The following is a 20,688-nucleotide window of genomic DNA, read 5'->3' on the forward strand; positions in this document are numbered from 1 at the left end:
GGGGGAGAGAGAGAGAGAGAAAAAGTCACCCTGGAAGCTTTCCAGCATTGGAAGGCAAAGCCGAATTAAAAACACACCCCGGTCGCTTAAAATAGAGCGCGCGCGCCCGTGCGCCCGGGATCCTCCCAGCCGCGAGCTGGGGGAAGCAGGGAGCGCAGGGGATGAGCACAGGAGAAGCCGGAGGCTGCCCTGATTGACAGCTGAAGTGTCCTAAAAAGGGCTCGGCGAGATGCTTATCGGGAGGTTTATATAGCAGCCGAGCGAGCGCACGCTGGAGAGCGCTCATTCACCCCGGCAAGCCGCAGAGACCACGCCTGGGGTGGGGGGCCACCCTTTGGCAGCCCCGCTCCGCTCCCTGGGACCCTCCCTACGCCCCTTAGAAAGAGAGAGTTCCTTTCTCCGGCGTCCCAAAGCCCGGGCCGCTCTTCGGGGAAGGGGGCTTCCACCATGCACTGCCATGGCGAGCTGAGGCTCGCCTCCCCCGGGCAGCTCAAGGCAGCCAGGAGGCGCTACAAGACTTTCATGATCGATGAGATCCTATCCAAGGAGACCTGCGATTACTTTGAGAAACTTTCCCTTTACTCTGTCTGCCCTTCTCTCATCGTCAGACCCAAACCTCTGCACTCCTGTACTGGTAAGAGCTTGAATTTTCTCATCTTCCCCCTCTCCCCATTCCCCTTCTGCATCTACCTCCCAGGAAGGCTGGATCTGTGTGTGTGTGTGTGTGTCTGACCCTGGCACCAAGCTCCCTGAGATTTTGCAGCGCCCAGCCACCACAAGGGAAGGGATTTTTTGTCTCTGCAAGAACCCTGGGTGCTAGGGTTTCGCCTGGGATTGGAACAAGCAAGTGTGTGGTGGGGAGCTGAGAGTGCACAGAAAAGATTTGCAAGCAAAGCCCTTTTTAATGTGTGGTGGCGGTGAGGGGCAATAAAGTAGCTCGATTTCCCAGTGTGGACTCTGCAGGCACGATGACATATTTGCAGCGGTGAACTAAGGAAAACCCTTTCCCCTAAACGCTCTCCTCTCTGGCCAAAACATTCACAAACTCCTCAGCCAGTCGATGCGTCTTTCCTCTACGCTCTGTATTTTTCTGTGGTTTGCTAAATATCCAGTGACACCCTATTTACCTCCCTCTGCAACAGACCCATCTTCAGCTCTCTCTGGAACATCCACAAATAAATGGTTGGGGGGAAAATATCCAGAACATATATACCCCCAACTAGATGGATTAAAGCCCTGATCAAGACTCAGAGAAGTCACTTATAAAATGGTCAGTGACATCAATGGGAACACGAATAAATAATAATAATAATAATAGCCCTAGTAATAATAGTTCCACTGTTGTTCAATGGCCTGATCTTGCATTATTTGGATACCCAAATCTCCCATTAGCTTTGGAAGAAGTTAGGACATATCAAATGGGAAAACGGAAAACATTCTGTTCATGTTACAAACACAGGGCTAGATCCTACGTACAGATTTGCACCAGTAGACCCCCGCACGGCTGTGGAGCACACTCACTTCAACTGATGGATGCCTTCAGTGGAAGTGATTTGCAGAATCAGAGCCATATGTGCTTTTGCAAACAAATTAGTCTGATGCAGTTTGTTAGGCGTGCACCCAAAATAAATGTCACTCTTCTGATACATTACAGGCAGAAAAGTTTTCTCCTCGCTAGGACACTATGAACTTTGCAAGACTGCTAAGCAGTTAGAGGGCTCAGCAGACTTTTATTCTCTCCAAAACTCCGTGTCCTCCCCACACACTTTTAGTAGAAACATTTATAACTTTGGAGAACCTAATGATAAAACTGATAATTAAAGTTATTTCAAAAAATGTTTCTAAAGGACCAATTCCTGGTAATGCTGATCCTAAAAATTCATGGAATGTTCTGAACCTGAAAATACAAGAAGTCTCTGCTGAAATCAGTGGGGAGTGCTGCCTACAGATTGATCCCCCACAGTTTGGCCCCCCGATTCCTCTGGCAGTAAATGAAGAGGAACCTCACTGATCTTAATGAAATTATACCGGTGTAAAACTTGATTTAAGTGACATCAGTCTGACCCATAGATTTTTAATTTTTTTTAAAAATAGGGACTTATTTAGTTCATGCAAGATCTACAGCTCCCCCTGCCTCAATACCCCAATTTGCAAATATTACTAATTAAATAGAAAGATGCTGGAGGCCAATACGGTAGCAGACCTCAATTTTACCTGCTTTTGGAGAGAGGGTGGTTATAGTGCAGTTCTTATTCATAATAAATTTCCTCATATTGATTTCTGCTTGGTTTTTAACCAACCACTGACATACTTCTGGTGGAAGGGATAGTTATTAATCAAGATCCCACTGGCAAGGGATTTTTTGCAGCTAACCCTCTGCTACAGTTTAGCCAGTGAAACTCTGTCCATAGTGAAAGTGGAATGAAAGTCCCCAATGGCTCCAATGCACAGCAGAGTGCAGGCTGCAAATCCTTACGGAGGGCCAGTCCTGCTCACGTTGGAGTCAATGGCAAAACACCCATTAACTCCAGTCATGCAGGAATCGGACCAGACTAACCTTCCACTCCAGAGTAAAGATTTTTCTCTTTTCACTGTAGGACAATTCTATTTTACATAGAGGGGAAGTACCATAAAAGAAACCAGGCTACCAAAAATCCCCCAAGACTTTCAGAGGAGCAATAACCCAAACATCCAGTAATTTACAGGGCTGTAAAAATAGCTCAGCATTATAAAACAATACTTAGCTGCTTATCTGGGGTAAGCACTTCTGATTTAGTTTTGATGGGTGAATAAACTGTCATTAGCTGTTTCATTATCATCAAGCCTGTGGGAGGGTTGAGTGTATTTTTATGGGTGATTCCATGCCAGCTTTGGAAAACGCTGGTTTTGCAAGGCTGAGATAATAATTCATAGACAAATGAACTGACACAGCAGTCGTGGATGATGCTATCATGACACATATGTTCTAATTATTTAAACCCTGTTACTTTCTGTGTTTAGTAGTTCATTGAATTTCCCCTAGGGATTCTGCTAATAGCCCCAAATCCATCTGACCTATGCCATGACTGGGTTGATTGAAGATTCTGGTTTCTACTGGAATATGTTTCATAAAGTTGCATTGCTTGAGAAGCACTGGGAGGGATTTGCTGGTGGGATTAAAACTATAAAAGAAGTGGCTACAATAGTCCACACTTTCAAACTGTAAGCCACGGGTGGATTTATAGCTACAGTTAAAAATGTAGGTCATGTGAATCCTTTTATTATAAGAGAGGAAATTCTGTCATTGGCCAAGAAATGGAGTTAAACACATAAATATAAATAAAGATGAAAGATAAAAAAAACACATAAAGCAAATAAAATAATCACCTACTCTCCAGATCAAACATTTCAAAAGAAAAGGTAGCACTGTGGCATTTACCCTACTGTTTGGCTGTCTTTTTACATTTTGATGCATTTACTCTCCAACCTGGCTAAGGGAGATAGGCTTTTAACATTTGTTTGAGGGCCCCTCTTGGATTGATGATATAAAATGTCTTATGTCTAAAGCAGCGCAGGTATCCAACATTGCCCCTTTCTGATCGGAAGAGAGATCTTAGAAGCACTGGAAACCAAAGGGAAAACATTTTTCTTTTGCCTACGGTCAAGAGTTAAATATTTAACATGTGCAGTGGGATCAGCACAGAATGAACTTACCCTGCAGAGTGTGCCAGAGAAGCAGAATGAAAGTTCTGAATCGTTTCAACGTATCCGAAGTTCTGGTTGAGAGGGATGTTCACACCTCTGAACCTAAGCCCGTTGAAGTCAATGAAAAGACTCCTGTTGGGCTTGGATCATACCCAGAGTAAAATTGGGAGGGAGAGGGGGGAATAACTTCACTATAAAAGAGGCCCATTATGGTATACTTACATTTACTGTAGAAGTGTAAACGCCTGACATTTGTTGACAAAAAGCAACGAGAAGGCCCTGCAAGTATATAACAGCACAAAATAGTTAGCCAGGTTCAAGTATATGTGGTGGTTAAGATCCACCATAATCAGATGCCAAAAATTATATATTCTTAATAAAGAGGACTATTTTTCAGATGGTTGTTAATAGCTCTCTGATGCTAGCTTCTTGGACTCTGATATCTTGGACAGTAGGAATATCCCTGTTCATTCATTTAATGGCCTTTGCATGTTATGTAGCAACTAACTAACTAACCTGACTTATTAATTGTTGTAGTTCTATTATTTAAAGTTTTCTATTTTGGGGGTTTTGTTATTGTATGATTTGAAGGTCAGAGAAGCCTTCAGACATTATTTCCAACTGAGTAGGACTCTATTATCAAAATGCCTAATATTTAAAAATGTAAGTAAACAAAAATATGCTTGAATGAGCCTGTATTAATTCTATCCTGTTTACTGGCTTTTTTTTTTTTTTTTTTAAATCTTGACTTCAATCATTAAACCTGACACCCGGTTAGCTCTTGGGGTGATGTATACTGTAAGTGTTTGGAAATCAAAGATGTTTCAGTTTCTAGGGCCAAACTGTAACTGCATCGTCTTTTCCTGGAATTGGTCCCTTCAAAATAAGTTGGATCCTTTGAAAAATAAAAGCCAGGGCACTGGATACTTAAAAACAAAATGTTATCCCTGGAGTCCCTGATGTTAAATAGTAATAAAAACAAATAGTATTTGCTCTACGCAGCCTCTAAACTATTTACATTCACAGGGTTGTTGGATAGAAAAGAACCCAAGAGCTTTGGGTCGGGGCTCTGTTTCAGTTCATCAAAGCTGACATTCTTTGGGCATTCATTGTGTTTGCCTATTCTACGTATTCCATCTCCCACAACATCTGTACTGTTGCTCATCAGAACTTGAGTAAAATGCCCCAGTGACTTAGAAGCTTGGTTTACACACAGTTTTTGTATCAGGATAACTATTTCAGTTAGGGGTATGCTTTTATTTTATTTTTTAAATTGAAGTAGTTACACTAATACCACCCCTAGCGTGGACGCAGTTATATTGGTAACAAAGTGCCTTTCACTGGTATAGATTATTTGCCTTCCCGTATGGGAATGCTATACTAGTATAAGCACTTTTATAACCGCATCCATGGAAGTTGTACCATTTTAGCTATATCAGAATAGTTAAAGTGCTACAACTTTTGTGTATAGACAAGGCCCTAAATCCACTTTGGCCCTTTTGAAAATGTTAATCCTCTTCTAGTTATCCTCCTTGATAGATACCAATGGGACAGCATGCCTCCAAAGGTGACTTTCCTAGCTTTATTCTGCTCCCACTGAAATGATACTTTCCATTGATTTCAGTAGAGACGTGACTCAGTTCTATATATTTTTTTTTTACCTGAGACTTGAGAAATATGACTCTCTAATGTAAAATCTATTGGAGACTGGAATAGTTGTTTGACATCTTTTCCCAAGGGAGAGCGGGAGAGGCCCAGGTTAAAGCTTTTTGGGCTACTGTTTCCTTTTCTCTCTTTTTTTGCTATGTGGATTAAACTACAGGGCATCTATAAATGTTGGATCCTATGGGGAGTTGTGGGCTTATGCAGCAAAGCATGAACTTTGATATTCCTGAACTTCTGTCAGGCTTGTCAACTTTTAGGAAAACACACGGAGAAAGTAGATTTCTTATGTCTTAAAGCAGCTCAGTTTTAGACCAATGACTGCAGAGCAATATGAAATTCCATGTGGTCTGGGTTGAAAAAGCCTAGGAATGGACAAGCTAACTCCACTTTGAATTTGATCTGGGACACTTTTTAAAATCCGGGTGGAAACCATTTGTGTTGGGCTAATGTTTAGCCAGACCTTTTCCTTTTAATTGAAGGGATACTGTTACGGAGTTCCTGGGGGAGAGCAGGGAACTGTGGGAAAGGAAAGGGGAATGGATACAGCATGTGTATCAAAGTGTGGAGAAAAATGAGATCCCCTTCCACCCAAAGCCTATTATCTGAAACATAACAGCTGTATTAATCCTGTTAAATAAAACAAATGCAAAGTTGTGGGTAATACCTTCTACCAGACTAATTTACACCTGAGTACACCAAAGCTCCTGTCAGTCATGCATCTTCAACTGGGATTGAATTGCCATCACAGGAGTATAACACAACTCTATCTGTCCAGAACTAAAAACCAGAGAGAGTGGCCAAAATCATCATTTTTGTTAATATAGCCCCAAAGCAGCAGCAGGCGCAGACTTCATCAGATTCTATCAAGTTCAACATCTATAAAAGATTCTGCGAATAGATACTGATATTGCTGTCACCTTCATCTACATATTTATACAGTGATGCAAACAAGAAAACAAGTCTCTCTTTTTAAAAAACATTTTATCTGTCAGTTTCAGTTACAAAGACAAATAAAATCCTATTGATTGATGTCAAACAGTAAAGACAAAATTCAAAAGAAAACAGTAACCCTGGAAAAAATATGCATAATTATTTCTCAAGTATAAATTTCCAGATCACTCTGGATCCTTTATTAAGATATTCCTAAAAATAGTTCCTAAATATTCCTAATAATAGTAAGGTACTTGAAGAAATACTCTACAATGTAGGGAGACTGTATGATACATGCATGTTAATATGCAGTGAAATACATGGGCATATCCAAACCTTGTACTAGACTTTGCCATAAGATTCTCCTCCAAACCATCCATGCACACATTGTTTTGCCTTTCAGTCATGACCTAACAAAAGTTTGAGCTTTGTCAGAATCTCAAAAGACAAACTTCTTCCTGTCTCGCATAAATCAAAGCTTGGCAGGAAAAATTACCAATGCAATTATTATGCCAAAGAAAAGCCAGATCCTCAGCTAATGTAAATTGGCATAACTCTGTTGACTTCAGTGGAGTTGTGTCAATCTGTAATGACTGAGGATTAGTCCCTAACAATAATTTTAAAGAGCTTGGCGTGCTTCAGGATGCCTAGACTTTGTCCTGTATGTTCTGTATATCTGCAGCAGAAAAAATAATTTATAAAGTGGCAAATGCTAAAATATGACACATGAAAGAAAATAATGAGTTGGCTAATGATAACAATATTTAATATTTAGAGAAGGGCCTGAGCCAATGTCTTGGACCTGAATACACTCAGCCTTTGACAGTATCTGAGATTCAAAGCTGGATCGGGGGTCCGAATATTACAAATGACCCTTCTCTTTCTACTGAAACCGAACAGAAAATCCCAGATCTGAAAAACTCCAGCATTACAAAGGAGCCCTGTACGATATCACTTTTGTGCCACTGTGTGAAAAATAAGCACAAATATAAGTAAGCCAAGATTTTCACTTGGACAACACCTTTGCTTAAAAACTTGACTGAGTACTGCCTGAGCTCACCCAAGGTTATTTTTAGTGCATTACCTAAGAGTCATATACCAGTAGGGTGACCAGATGTCCTGATATTAGGGGATTTGTCTTCTATATGCAACTATACCTTCCCCTCCCCCCCCCCCCCAAAAGTGCCCCACATGTTTCACACTTGCTATCTGGTCACCCTGTGTACCAGAGATTTTTAAATAGAACATCCCACTGGAGTCAATGGAGCACTCTGTTTGAAAACTGATGTGGCACATAGTATTTTATTAATTATTATTGGTGGTGGTGGTGTTTTGTGGGCTTCTGTAAAATGCAGGCACCACAGAATGAACATTTCGAAAGTTTTGAGTTCAGGAAGGACACGGCCATGGGCCATGGTGGGGGTTAATTTAGGGGGCTTGGAAGGTAGAGAAGGGTTCCGGACTCTGTGACGACTTTCAAATGCCTTTGTGTCTTTTGTCTTCATTGAAAAATGTATAAGTGAGGTATGGTTTATGCTATTGCATGCAATATACAGTAAAAATATGAGGTGTGGAATGGGCCCTTGACAATTAGCAGCTAGACACTGCAGAGAGATTACTAGATGTATTCATTGTACATGTTCATTAACCAGTGCTGATGCGTGTCGAGAGCGGGGCCACACTCTGCTCATGGTTACTACTGTGCAGCCTCCTTGATTTCTATACATTTGGATACAAGCATTGGGTTCTACTCAGAGGGGCTGCATGGGTGTGATTGACAGCAGAATCTGTCCCACAAAGGGACTGGACCCTGATTTCCTTGCACATCCCCAATCATTCCCTGATTTCCATGAGTCTGGGTGCACTCAGGGTCAGGCCATGGGTCTTCAGAGTGTATAAAAAACAACCTTCCCATCAAAGTGAAAACATGAAGAGTCCCTCCAGCTGGGTTGTGTGGAGGCTGGTAGCATATACAAGTGTAGGGAGGTACTGGTTTCACTAAGGGCTGTCGACAGATCCTTACCTGTTTTAACCTGAATTAGCTAGAAAACAGGACGTAGGGCCTGATTCTCCTCACATGTACACCAGAGGAAAGCAGGTGTAAACTGATGGAATACACTACAATAAAGTGGTGTAAGGGAGAGCAGGATTAGGTCCCATGGAAATGACCTCAACCAATATCTGTTCAACATCGATACAGATGACTGTTCCTTGTTTGCTTTGCTTTTAGTTTCCAGGCCTGATAGGAATGTTTTCGTAGAACCATGTGCTTCATCGTTCACACATATTGTCTGAGTGTGAAGAATGTGTTTCAGAGCAGGCTTAAGTATAGCACATTATCCCAAGGTCTTGTAAGTGTTTGCATCCAGGAAAACACCGGAGGTGGATTCCTGTTGTGTATTTCTCCCTCCGGATGGCTTTTATTCTGAGTGTGGTTCAGTTCCTAGCAACTGAGCAGGGTCTAGCTGAGAAGCTTCTTGTGGGTCGATGTGAAATTGACTAAAAAGTTTCATTTTAGTGGAATCTTTGAAAAATTCGAGCATTACGATCTGGGCTCACACAGTAAATATTTAATATTTCTTCTTCCTTTAATTTTACCGTCCATTTTTATTTATTAACGGAATCCTTTCCACTATCCCTCATGGACAGAATGTAGCTCTAAGAAACACTGGGTAATCAATAACACCCTATGGCGGGGAGGGCCATTTAAGTACTTAGATGGATATTGAGTTTAATATGGTATAGACCGGGGGGCACACAAAGGGTTTGACTCTGCTCTCAGTTTCCCTTGTGTAAATCAGGAGCAACTCCAATGAAGTCAGTGAAGTTATACCAGTGTAAAGTGTAAGTTGTAGCAGCAGGAGGGCCAAGCTGTTTATTTTAGAAGAAATATAGTTGCTTCCTTGTGAAGATTCCCCTCTCCCTCCAACATGAGAGGACAATTCTGAATCTTGCTAAGGTATCTACCCCAAATGATTTTCTTTTAGACCATAACAACATTTATTCTATATGTATCTCCGCATAGCTGTATGGTGTATGTACACCTCTACCCCGATATAACGCGACCCGATATAACACAAATTCGGATATAACGCGGTAAAGCAGTGCTCCGGGGGGGCGGGGCTGCGCACTCCGGCGGATCAAAGGAAGTTCGATATAACACGGTTTCACCTATAACACGGTAAGATTTTTTGGCTCCCGAAGACAGCGTTATATCGAGGTAGAGGTGTATATATATTGCAATAAGGGAATTTTCTCTCAGTGAAGTCAATGGCAGTCAATGACACCAGGATCGTGTCCATTATTAGAGATGGCTGGGAATGATTTGTTTTTTCTCCTATGGAAAAATATTGATTGAAAAAAATGTTTTTGTCAACTTTTCTTTGAAATGTTATGGGTCTAAAAACCACAATCCGCAAACAAACAAAAAGGCTTATTTTTGGGTTTCAAGGTTTTTTTATGAAAGCCCATTTTGGGGGGAACAAAAATGGACATTTTCCGCAAAACTTTTGTTTAGTTGAAAAAGAAACACTTTTTCACAAAAAAAGTTTTGATGGAAAAATTTCAAATGTTTTTCTCTCTGAGGCTTGTAAAACATCCTAACAATAACTTTGTGTGTGTGTGTGTGTGTGTGTGTGTGAATGTGGGTGTGTGGATTCTAGTTTGCAGACCCTTACCGCATTAGTATTCTTTACTCATGTAATTAGTTGACTGATTTTAATGGTACTGCTCACCCAAGTAAAAACTTGAACTATCAGCTCCTACATTTGTTGGGTATTTCATGTAGTGTTGTTACACTATTTACTGATTTATTTCAAAATAAGAGATAGCTTTCAATATAAACCTAGTCCAAGTACAGTACTTCACTCCCACTGCTGTTTTGGAGGAGAAGCCCTGCATTTTAGGGATCCATATATTAATAGAACATTTATATTCCAGATTACGCATGGCAAAAACAATACGTTACTCAGGGCCATATCCTCAGATGATGCAAATCCCTTGATTTCAGTGGATTCATCCAAAAAATCCTGATCAGCTTTAATTCTCACTATTAAAGCAGATGAGGGAACAGGATTCTATTTCTTTAGGCATACAGGAGCCTATTCCCTGTATACTACACATATATCATAAAACCTCTTTTAAGTAAACACACAAGGATGGGGTTGCTTAAGAGAGGTGTTCTGCAAGGCAAAGAAATGTACATATGTTTGTGGTTACTTAGGAGATCTTTTAAGACTAATAAGGTTGTTCCCTGGATAGGATTCACTGTACTAACGTACATATATGGAAGAGCTTAAAATGTAGCCACAAAGCTATATTGAAATATATTAGGAAGATTGTATGTTGGGGTTTGCCCTTATTCACAAGCAATAAAAGATGTGAAAAATCTCATTGAAACCTAGAATAATAATGAATAATCTAGGACATATTCTCCTGTTTTATTGCCGAGCGTTTCTATGAATATTTTACAAACACACCTGCCTTTATCCTTCCATTTGTTTTTGTTCAAAACTCCCATTTGATCTCAACACTTGCAATACTTTTTATTTTCTGAGGACTGAAGGCTGGAATAGTTGATATTTGAAATATTCTATAAAGCAGGAGGGTGATAGAAGGGACTGTAGATCATTGCAGACTGATGTCCATTTTAGTTGCTTTTCACTAGCAGATTTGTTTTAGATCACTTGATAACAGTGAAGCTTGCAGTGTTGATGTAGCTGTCTTGGTCCCAGCATATTAGAGAGATAAGGTGGGTGAGATAATATCTTTTATTGGACCAACTTCTGTTGGTGAGAGACACAAGTTTTGGAGTTTACACAGATCTGAAGAAGAGCTCTGTGCAAGCTCAACAGCTTGCCTGACTCACCAAAAAGAAATTGGTCCAGTAAAAGATATTGTCTCACCCACCTGCTCTCTCTAATAGCGAATCTGGCCGTTGAGTAGTAGGGGACGGTGTTAGAATTGGAATAGTTGTTTTTGCTTTGTGGGAATACATTATAAAACAATAATAAATGATGAAACAGGGTTTGGGGATGAGGGTGAAGAACAATTGATGGATTGTTTTATTTAGAATGACTTACAGCTCAATTTCACTCCTACTGAAGTCAATTAAATAGGAGTTGGATCAGTGCCTCAATGAGTCAATTTGAATCATGCTTTCATTGTAAGCACTTAAGTCACATTATAAGGTAGTTTAGTACCTATATTTAAATCATGTTACAACAAAAGTTTTTATGAAGACTCAGACTGATAGATTTATTTTTTTTAATTTTCATGGACCCATTTTGTTGTTGTTTGGATTTAGACATCTCTTACAGTGCTTGGAACCCAAATGTTGCAGCATTTGGCTGTTGTTAAACAATGCTATAACAAGTAACATTATAACTATGTTTCTATCTATCAAAGCCTATATAGTTGAAAATCACATGAGAAGAAGCAAGTGAAGTTGACTAGAGAGTAATTTAGAAAGGGCCCAACCCTGCACACCTACTCGCATGTGACTTTACTCATGTAAGGCCATTGAGTTAAAGGGACTACTCATGTGAGTAAAGTTATGTTTAAGCATTTGCAGATCAGGTTCCAGCACGATAAGGATTATATTTTGTTTCCGTTGTCTGAGCTGAGTCAAGCACAAAGTACAAAAGGTACACAACATACATGATAAAAAATGAGGTAGGCTTGTAAATTCTTTTAGGTTTAATAATATAGGTTTAATTGGTTCTACCTTGGGATGGGAGAATAGACTAGATAACCTTTCAAGTTTCCTTCAAACCCTACATTTCTACGATTCTTATAAGGAGTTATCAGCAACATAGGTCACGGCATTTGCTTTGTAAATTATGACTTTTAACCCTGACTTTGTCTCTATTTCATGTTATGTGCCTTTAAGTAGGAGAGAGAGTTCTTGATTTTTTTTTAAAATCCCAAATATTGATCCTTTTTATATTCAGCGCTGCCCCAAATTTCTCCTAATACAATTATTTTCTGCAGAATTGAAAGGTATGTTCCCAAATGTGTCTATTTATAGCATGTGAACGCTGACAAGTCTAGTGTCTCCATGCTTGTGTTTGTTCTGAGGGACAGGCTGTGCTCACGGTTGTGGTTCCTAGTGCTGTCTCCGTCGATCTGTCAAAAACTTTGGATGTTGTGGATCGTTACTGTATAAGTGGGAATGAGTAGGGCTCATTCTTATCTATCTGAGTGGACTATATTTGTCCCCCTAGACAGGAGGCCTTTTACTCTATGCCAAACATTGAAAGGAATTCTGCAGGGTTTGGTGTTGGGGCCTGTTTTATTGTCACGCTTTGTAAACAGCTGTGTCAAAATGAAAGATGAAGGGCCTGATTCCCATTCTCACTAAGGTCACTTTACATTGCTCCGGCTGTGTAAAAGGGTCTTAAAGTGGATGGAAATTCCAGACCAGTGCAAAGGAGCCTTAGTACAAATGAGACTCTGGTCCAGAACGTTTCTAATGGCTGTGTTCACCGTGTACTACTGTCCCTTAGGGGCAGGTGCGAATGACAAGCAGTAACTAGATTTTGATAATATTTTGCAAACATTCCCGGATATTCCCCTTTCCTTTCATAAAAAGGAACAAACCCAATGGCTAAAGGGATTAATTACGGCCTGACTTTCAGAAATAATGAGCCACCAACAACTCCTAGCACATTTAGCGGGAGCTCAGCATCTCTGAAGATCAGACCATCTAACTCTGTAGTCATTGTGGCCTTTCACTCATTTTAAAATACAACTAAGGATATGAGTGGAAAATGCTGACGAAGTGGATTGAGGTTCTTTTAGGACCATCTCAGGTCTTTTATTTTCTTTTTAAATGAGACTTTCCACTGAAATAAATGGGAAGCTGCTTATAAATTGAGAGCCCAGTTAGCACAATAGCCTTTAAGTTCTGCAACATTGTTTAGCCAGGTAAATTGGCTGTATTATAGATTTGGCTATTTAGGAAACTGCTTCATATGTGATATCACATCTTCTTTTGCTCTAGCAAATTGTCAAGTTGTGATTTCATCTTTCCTTTTACACCTGCATTCTGTTTTCAGTGCAGTTCCATAAGGGACAAGCCCACTTAAGTGGTCTCACAAGTGTTTTACAAAACACTCATTTCAATTTTATAAAAACATGCATAACAGTGCAAAAAAGACACACCCCTGTCTCCCTTTTTCAAGAAGAATGGGAATTCCACACCACTTGGAGAGTTAATGCAGTGATAAGTGCTTTTCATGTTACACATTCCAACTTAAAAAATATTTTGCATTTTAATTCTCTATACGTACACTAAGTCACTACACCAAAAGCCGTCTATAGCATATGATAGCCATGTGGTAAAGTGACTATGGCTTTGTACCACATGTAAGCAGACCTGGGTTCTATTTCTGTAATAGATCTCTGTGTTCTTTGGCTCAGTTTCCCCCTCTGTAATGTGGGCATGGTTATACTTATCCTTGGTTTGTAAAATGCTTTGAGATCTGCTGATTAAAAGTAATATATCAGGGGTTCTCAAACTGGGGGTCGGGGCCCCTCGGGGGGTTGCGAGGTTATTACATGGGGGGGGGTCGCGAGCTGTCAGCCTCCACCGCAGACCCCACTTTACATCCAGCATTTATAATGGTGTTAAATATATTAAAAAGTGTTTTTAATTTATATGGAGGGTCGCACTCAGAGGCTTGCTATGTGAAAGGAGTCACCAGTAAAAAAGTTTGAGAACCACTGTAATATATAAAACTGAATGTTATTATGTATTCATACGTACCGAACTTGTAGATATGACTGGTGTTAACTCACTGGTGATGTTAACCTTGATGCCAGGTTAAAAAAATAGATAAATATAATGTTTTATCTGTTCACTCTCTCTTTCTCTCTCTCTCTCTCTCACTCACACCAGGGCCGGCTCCAGGGTTTTGGCCGCCTCAAGCAGCCCCCCCCCCCAAAAAAAGCCGCAATTGCGATCTGCGGCGGCAATTTGGTGTAAGGTCCTTCGCTCCGAGCGGGAGTGAGGGACCATCCGCCGAATTGCCGCCGAATAGCTGGACCTGCCGCCCCTCTCCGGAGTGGCCGCCCCATGCACCAGCTTGCCAAGCTGGTGCCTGGAGCCGGCCCTGCTCACACACACACAAGTAACGGAACCTTCTTATGGTGAATTCACATACAGAAAAACTCCATTGACAGTGGCGAACCATGAAAGCCCCAGAATGTTTCCATGCATCGCAATGTACCAGTTGTAATTTGAATTACACAAAACCTCTGCTTAGAGGGAAGTTGTTCTATGAAAAAACTGACATTGCTAGAAGAGGCTTCACTTGTGTCATTTTTATAGATGAAGAAAGCTGCGGCTGAATAGCTTCTCTTGGCACCGAATTATTCTGTTTATTTTCTTATTTAGTTAAAACAATACCAGAAGAAGCCTAGAGTTCATTTTTGGCTTCTGGTGTGTAGGACAGTTTAAGGTGCAATGTGTTTTAAATATATTTTGTTATATATGTTGTTATATATATTTTTCTCAAAATGTTGGCTTTTTCCCCCTATGCTCAGGGAAGGATGGTCCAGAGGTTAGGGCATTTGCTTAGGATATGAGCAATCCAGGTTCCATTCTCTGCTCTGCTGTGGTCTTCCTATGTGACCTGGGGCATGTCACTCAGTCTCCAGGTCTCCATTCCTTATCTGTGGATGCTTCCCTACCTCAGGGGGTATTGTCAGGATAAATACATTAAAAAAATGTCAAGTGCTTTGAGATCTACTGATGAAAAGTACTATAAAAAATAGGCATGATTATTTAGTTATTCTTAACCCATCGCAGATCATTCACCTCTAACAACTGGTACCAAAATTGGAAACGCATGTCCATCTTATGATCAGCTGAGGCCATATCTACATTACGGGGACTATACCAGCATAGCTACAGTACCTACATGGAGGGAAGGTTTTTCCCCCCATCAGTGAAGTAACACCATCTCCCCGTGCAATGGTAGCTAGGCTGACAGAAGCATTCTTCCATCAACCTAGCTGCATCTACACTGGGGGCTGGGTCAGTGTAGCTACATTGCTCAGAGTGCTCTGAGTGAGGCAGCTATGTAGACGTAAATCTTAAGTGCAGACCAGGCCTTAATTTATGTGTCTAGAGAGCTACTACTCCAGTTAGAGCTGGAGCATTTTGTGCTTTGAGACTAGATTCAAAAATGCATAATGATCGCTCTGTCTCCTCATTCGTTTACTTAATCTATTTTTGCTCTACACAAGCATTCTCCATCCAAGCTTCTTTCACCTTACAACAATAAGTCAATCAAAATAAAGACTTAGTTAGCACAGATGTTTGAAGGGCCAATTTAACTCTTTGGATGCTGTAGACTGTGCATCCAAATTCTTCTTGACTCAACCCTCCCCCCCATTACTCACTGAAGTCAATGGGAGTTTTGGGTGGGTAAGGAGAGAAGGAATTGTGCCAGATATATGTATATATCCTGCTAAGCTGGCAGCTTGGAACATGCCGCTCTTGTGAATGGAGATAAGCGAACTTCACGCAGTTTTGAGAACTATGTAAGAGAGAGCTGAAGGTTTGGAGCTCTGAACGCTTTCCTCAGTTCTGCCACTGACTCAGTGTGATCTTCAGCAAATTACTTCCTTCACCATGCTTCAGTTTCCCCATCCGTAAAACGAGACCAGCACTTACCCACCTTTATAAAGGATTTTGAAGTGAAGTGCTAGAGAAATACAAAGTGTTATTACTGTCTGGGTTTGCAACATTAGTTCAAGCTAATGTCACCATTTTCTTCACAAAGGTGATTCAACTAAACTAACTAATTTAATAGCCGGAGAGGCACCTGTGCCATGTAGAAGGGATAGACCAGCCCTCTCCAAAAGTTATGCTGATACACGCGGGAGCCTACTGACAGTATGTACACTGTATTTATTCTTTCACTGAGTTTCTCATTCCTCTTCTCCGGTCCTTTTTTCCTGTTAACCTTTCATTTGCTTTTCACTCTGTCCACTCTCTGCTACATATTACAAGATATCTTTTTGCTGCATTCTCTCTCTCTCTGATACTTTTTTTCACAGTCTCTCTCCTAAGTGGAACGTTAACCTGATGACATTCGAGTTCAAGTCAAACTTTCGAACCCATGATGTCGAGTGGATTTGGAATTAGGCAAAACCAGTTTGCCCATCCCTCATTGTAAAAGGGTTAATCCTCTAAACTATTGAGAGAGAAGGGCAGGGAATTATGAAAGGAGCCCCTGTTTTATAAGCGTTTATATTACCAGTGGTTGGATACTAGTAATAAGTAGGTTGCTCCTATGATTAATGATTGCTTTTCAACATGTTGACAATGGGTGATATGGTTAATTGTTGCAGAAGCCATTTAAGGGTACAGGCTTCTTATCACAACTGTGCTGGAAATTAGATGTTAATATCACACAGAGTTATTTGTTTCCTGTGTAAATAATTTAATTAAAGGTAATCTTCTAAAGAGGAGGACATAATTGATCATGTGCCCTGTTTTCCTTCCTTACATTGTCTTAGGACCTGCAAGAATTTATTTTTTAATGTAGGCTTGTTTTTATATTAGAAATTCAGCTTGTGTCCACCCCAGACATCTATATGGACCACTGAAGAACTAGTAAGATTATGACATCATGAATGAAATTTGATTTAGAAGAGAAATCATTTGTGGTCAGGCTCTTTAAAGCTTTTTGCTTGGTTTTTTTTTTTTTTTTGCTAACACCATTTTAGGGAAGAGCTGGAACCAAAATCACTAATATGTGATTTGTAACATTAGTAATTTCAGGGCAAGACTCTGATTTTGGATTAGGAGTGTTTTATTTTGATTTAATTTAAATTGATCTTTTGCTGACTTGAGAAGTAGGACACTCTTAATCTGAAATAAGTGTATACACCCATAAATTTGCACTGAAATAACTGAGGGTGTGAATTAAAACTGATTTAGTTAGTTCAATTCCAACTTGGGTGTAGACAAGCTTTTGATAGACCTGGGAGGCAAGACTGCTTTTTAAGAGTTTTATATCCTCATACCTTCAATGAATGACTGTGAGAGCTCCCAGAACACGTTTGAATCTTTGGGTAAAATTCTGGCCTCATTGCATCAATGGCAAAGCTTCCAGGATTTCCCCCGTCTATATTCAATGTTGCGCCAACTTAACTAAAGATATATTTTTTTAAACTAGGGCTGTCGATTAATTGCAGTTAACTCACGCGCTTAACGCAAAAAAATTAACTGCGATTAAAAAAATTAATCGTGATTAATTGCAGTTTTCATTGCACTGTTAAGCATACCAATTTAAATTTATTAAATAATTTTGGATTTTTTCTACATTTTCAAATATATTGAGTTCAATTACAACTCAGAATACAAAGTGTACAGTGCTCACTTTATATTATTATTTATTACAAATAATTGCATGCTAAAAATGATAAACAAACAAAATAGTATTTTTTCAGTTCACCTCATACAAGTACTGTAGTGCAATCTCTTTACCATGAAAGTGCAACTTACAAATGTAGATTTTCTTTGTTACATAACTGCACTCAAAAACAAAACAATGTAAAAATTTAGAGCCTGCAAGTCAACTCAGTCCTACTTCTTGTTCAGCCAATCGTGAAGACAAACAAGTTTGATTACATTTACGGGACATAATGCTGCCCGCTTCTTATTTACAATGTTACCTGAAAGTGAGAACAGGCGTTTGCATGGCAATTTTGTAGCCAGCACTGCAAGGAATTTATATGCCAGATATGCTAAACATTCGTATGCCTCTTCATGCTTCAGCCTCCATTCTAGAAGATATGCTTCCATGCTGTTGATGCTCTTTAAAAAAATAATGCGTTAATTAAATTTGTGATTGAACTCCTTGGGTGAGAATTGTATGTCTTCTGCTCTGTTTTACCCGCATTCTGCCATATATTTCATGTTATAGAAGTCTCGGATGATGACTCAGCACATGTTGTTTGTTTTAAGAACACTTTTACTGCAGCTTTGACAAAACGCAAGGAACCAATGTGAAATTTCTAAAGATAGCTACAGCACTCGACCCAAGGTTTAAGACTCTGAAATGCCTTCTAAAATCTGAGAGGGACTAAGTGTGGAGCACGCTTTCAGAAGTCTTAAAAGAACAACACTCTGATGTGGAAACTACAGAACGCAAACCACCAAAAAAGAAAATCAACCTTCTTCTGGTGGCATCTGTCTCAGAGGATGAAAATGAACATGTGTCGGGCTGCACTGGTTTGGATTGTTATCGAGCAGAACCTATCATCAGCATGGATGCATGTCCTCTGGAATGGTGGTTGAAGCATGAAGGGAAATATGAATCTTTAGTGCATCTGGCATGTAAATATCTTGTGACCCTGGTTACAACAGTGCCATGCGAACACCTGTTCTCATTTGCAGGTGACATTGTGACCAAGAAGCGGGCAACATTATCTCCAGCAAATGTAAACAAACATGTTTGTCTGAGCGATTGGCTGAACAAGAAACAGGACTGAGTGGACTTGTAGGCTCTAAAGTTTTACATTGTTTTATTTTTGAGTGCAGGTTTTTTTTAAATAATTCTACATTTGTAAATTCAAGTTTCATGATAAAGAAATTGCACTACAGAACTTGTATTAGGTGAATTGAAAAATGCTATTTCTTTTGTTTTTTACAGTGCAAATATTTGTAATAAAAATAAATATAAATTGAGCACTGTACACTTCTATTCTGTGTTGTGACTGAAATAAATATATTTGAAAATGTAGAAAACATCCAAAAATATTTAAATAAAAGGTATTCTGTTGTTGTTTAACAGTGCGATTAATTGCGTGATTAATTGCGAATAATTTTTTAAATTGCGCGATTAATCACAATTATTTTTTTTAATCGCTTGACAGCCCTATTTTAAACTGATTTAGTTATACCAGTGGAAGAACCCTGTGTGGACACTCTTAAATCAAATGATGCAAAATGCATTTGGAAACTCTTAAATCAGTTTGAGCCTCCACATGAGCACTTTGCACAGTTTTAACTAAACTGATTTAAAAACTGGTTTTTAGCTAAACTAGTGCATCAAACCATTAGCTTCCCGAAATCCCCTAGGAAAGATATGGCAGGAGGACTAGACATATTATGGCTGATATTTCTAGAGGGAATTAAAATGTAAGAGCCCCCAAACCAACAGCAACAAATCCACATTTCAGACCAACTTTGTGCAGCATAAAGAACCCATAACAAGGTCACAATTTACTAACTTGGTATTTTTTCCATGTGCAGGTTGACTTCCAGGGCCTAATTCTCCTTTCATTTGTGCCAGTATAAATAAGAAGCAGCCCCATTAATGGAGTTACAATGGTGCAAAACTGGTGTAAATGAGAGGGTAATCAGCTGCTCTGTAGGCAGAACCTGCCTCTCCATGGAGCCTGATCTGAAACCCATTGAAGTCAACAGAAATAATCCCATTGACTTCAGTGGGGTCTGGATCAGGCTCTGAATGAAACGCCTGGTTATCATAAAAAAACCATGAGGAAAGTACTCCTCACTGTCAGGGCCGGCTCCAGCGTTTTTGCTGCCCCAAGCGGAGGGGAAAAAAAAAAAAAAAGCCGCAATCGGCGGCAGTTCGGCGGGAGCTCTACCGCCGCTGCTTCATTTTTCGGCGGCAGTTCGGCGGCAGGTCCTTCCCTCCGAGAGGGACCGAGGGACCTGCCGCTGAATTGCCGCCGAAGACCTAGACGTGCCGCCCCTTTGCGTTGGCCGCCCGAAGCACCTGCTTGCTGCGCTGCTGCCTGGAGCCGGCCCTGCTCACTGTTTTTGCTGATACAGACTAACATGGCTACAACTCTGAAACCTGATTTTCATAGACATGCAAAGGGCAAGCCAAGAAAACCTTGAAATTCCACATCGTTTGCTGTCAAACTGAGAGGATGCATCTAGTGGGGTTCCCCCACAGAGGCGGCGGAAGGTCCCGCCGCTGAAATACCGCCACGGTCGCCGCCCGCCAAATTGCAGCGCCCTACGCGACTGCCTAGGTCGCCTAATGGGTTTCGCCGGCCCTGGGTTCCACAGGGATGTGTCCTGGGTCAGGTACTATTCCATATTTTCATTAATGACTTGGATAATGGAGTGGAGGTTATGCTTCTAAAATCTGTGGATGACACTAAGGTGGGAGGGGTTGCAAGCACTTTGAAGGACAGGATTAGAATTCTAAGGGACCTTGATAAATTGGAGAATTGGTCTGAAATCAACAAGATGAAATTCAATAAAGACAAGTGCAAAGTATTTCATTTAGGAAAGACAAATCAAATGCACAACTATAAAATGGGGAATAACTGGCTAGGTGGCAGTACAGCTGGAAAGGATTTCAGTCCTGGGGGGGTTATAGTAGATCACAAATTGAATGAGCCAACACTGTG

At 40.3% G+C, this 20,688-nt stretch overlaps 1 protein-coding gene across 1 annotated transcript in view; it reads left to right on the forward strand.

Annotated features, from left to right (window-relative positions):
- Window positions 1–447: 447 nt before the first annotated feature.
- BARX2 (BARX homeobox 2) overlaps window positions 448–20,688 on the forward strand; it is a 50,517-nt gene continuing 30,276 nt past the window's right edge. The window contains exon 1 of the mRNA XM_065417448.1: window positions 448–634. Within this exon, the coding sequence (XP_065273520.1) occupies window positions 448–634 (187 nt within the window). The remainder of the gene's footprint in view (window positions 635–20,688) is intronic.

Source organism: Emys orbicularis, chromosome 15 (assembly GCF_028017835.1).
Source record: "Emys orbicularis isolate rEmyOrb1 chromosome 15, rEmyOrb1.hap1, whole genome shotgun sequence".
NCBI classification, from domain to species: domain Eukaryota; kingdom Metazoa; phylum Chordata; order Testudines; family Emydidae; genus Emys; species Emys orbicularis.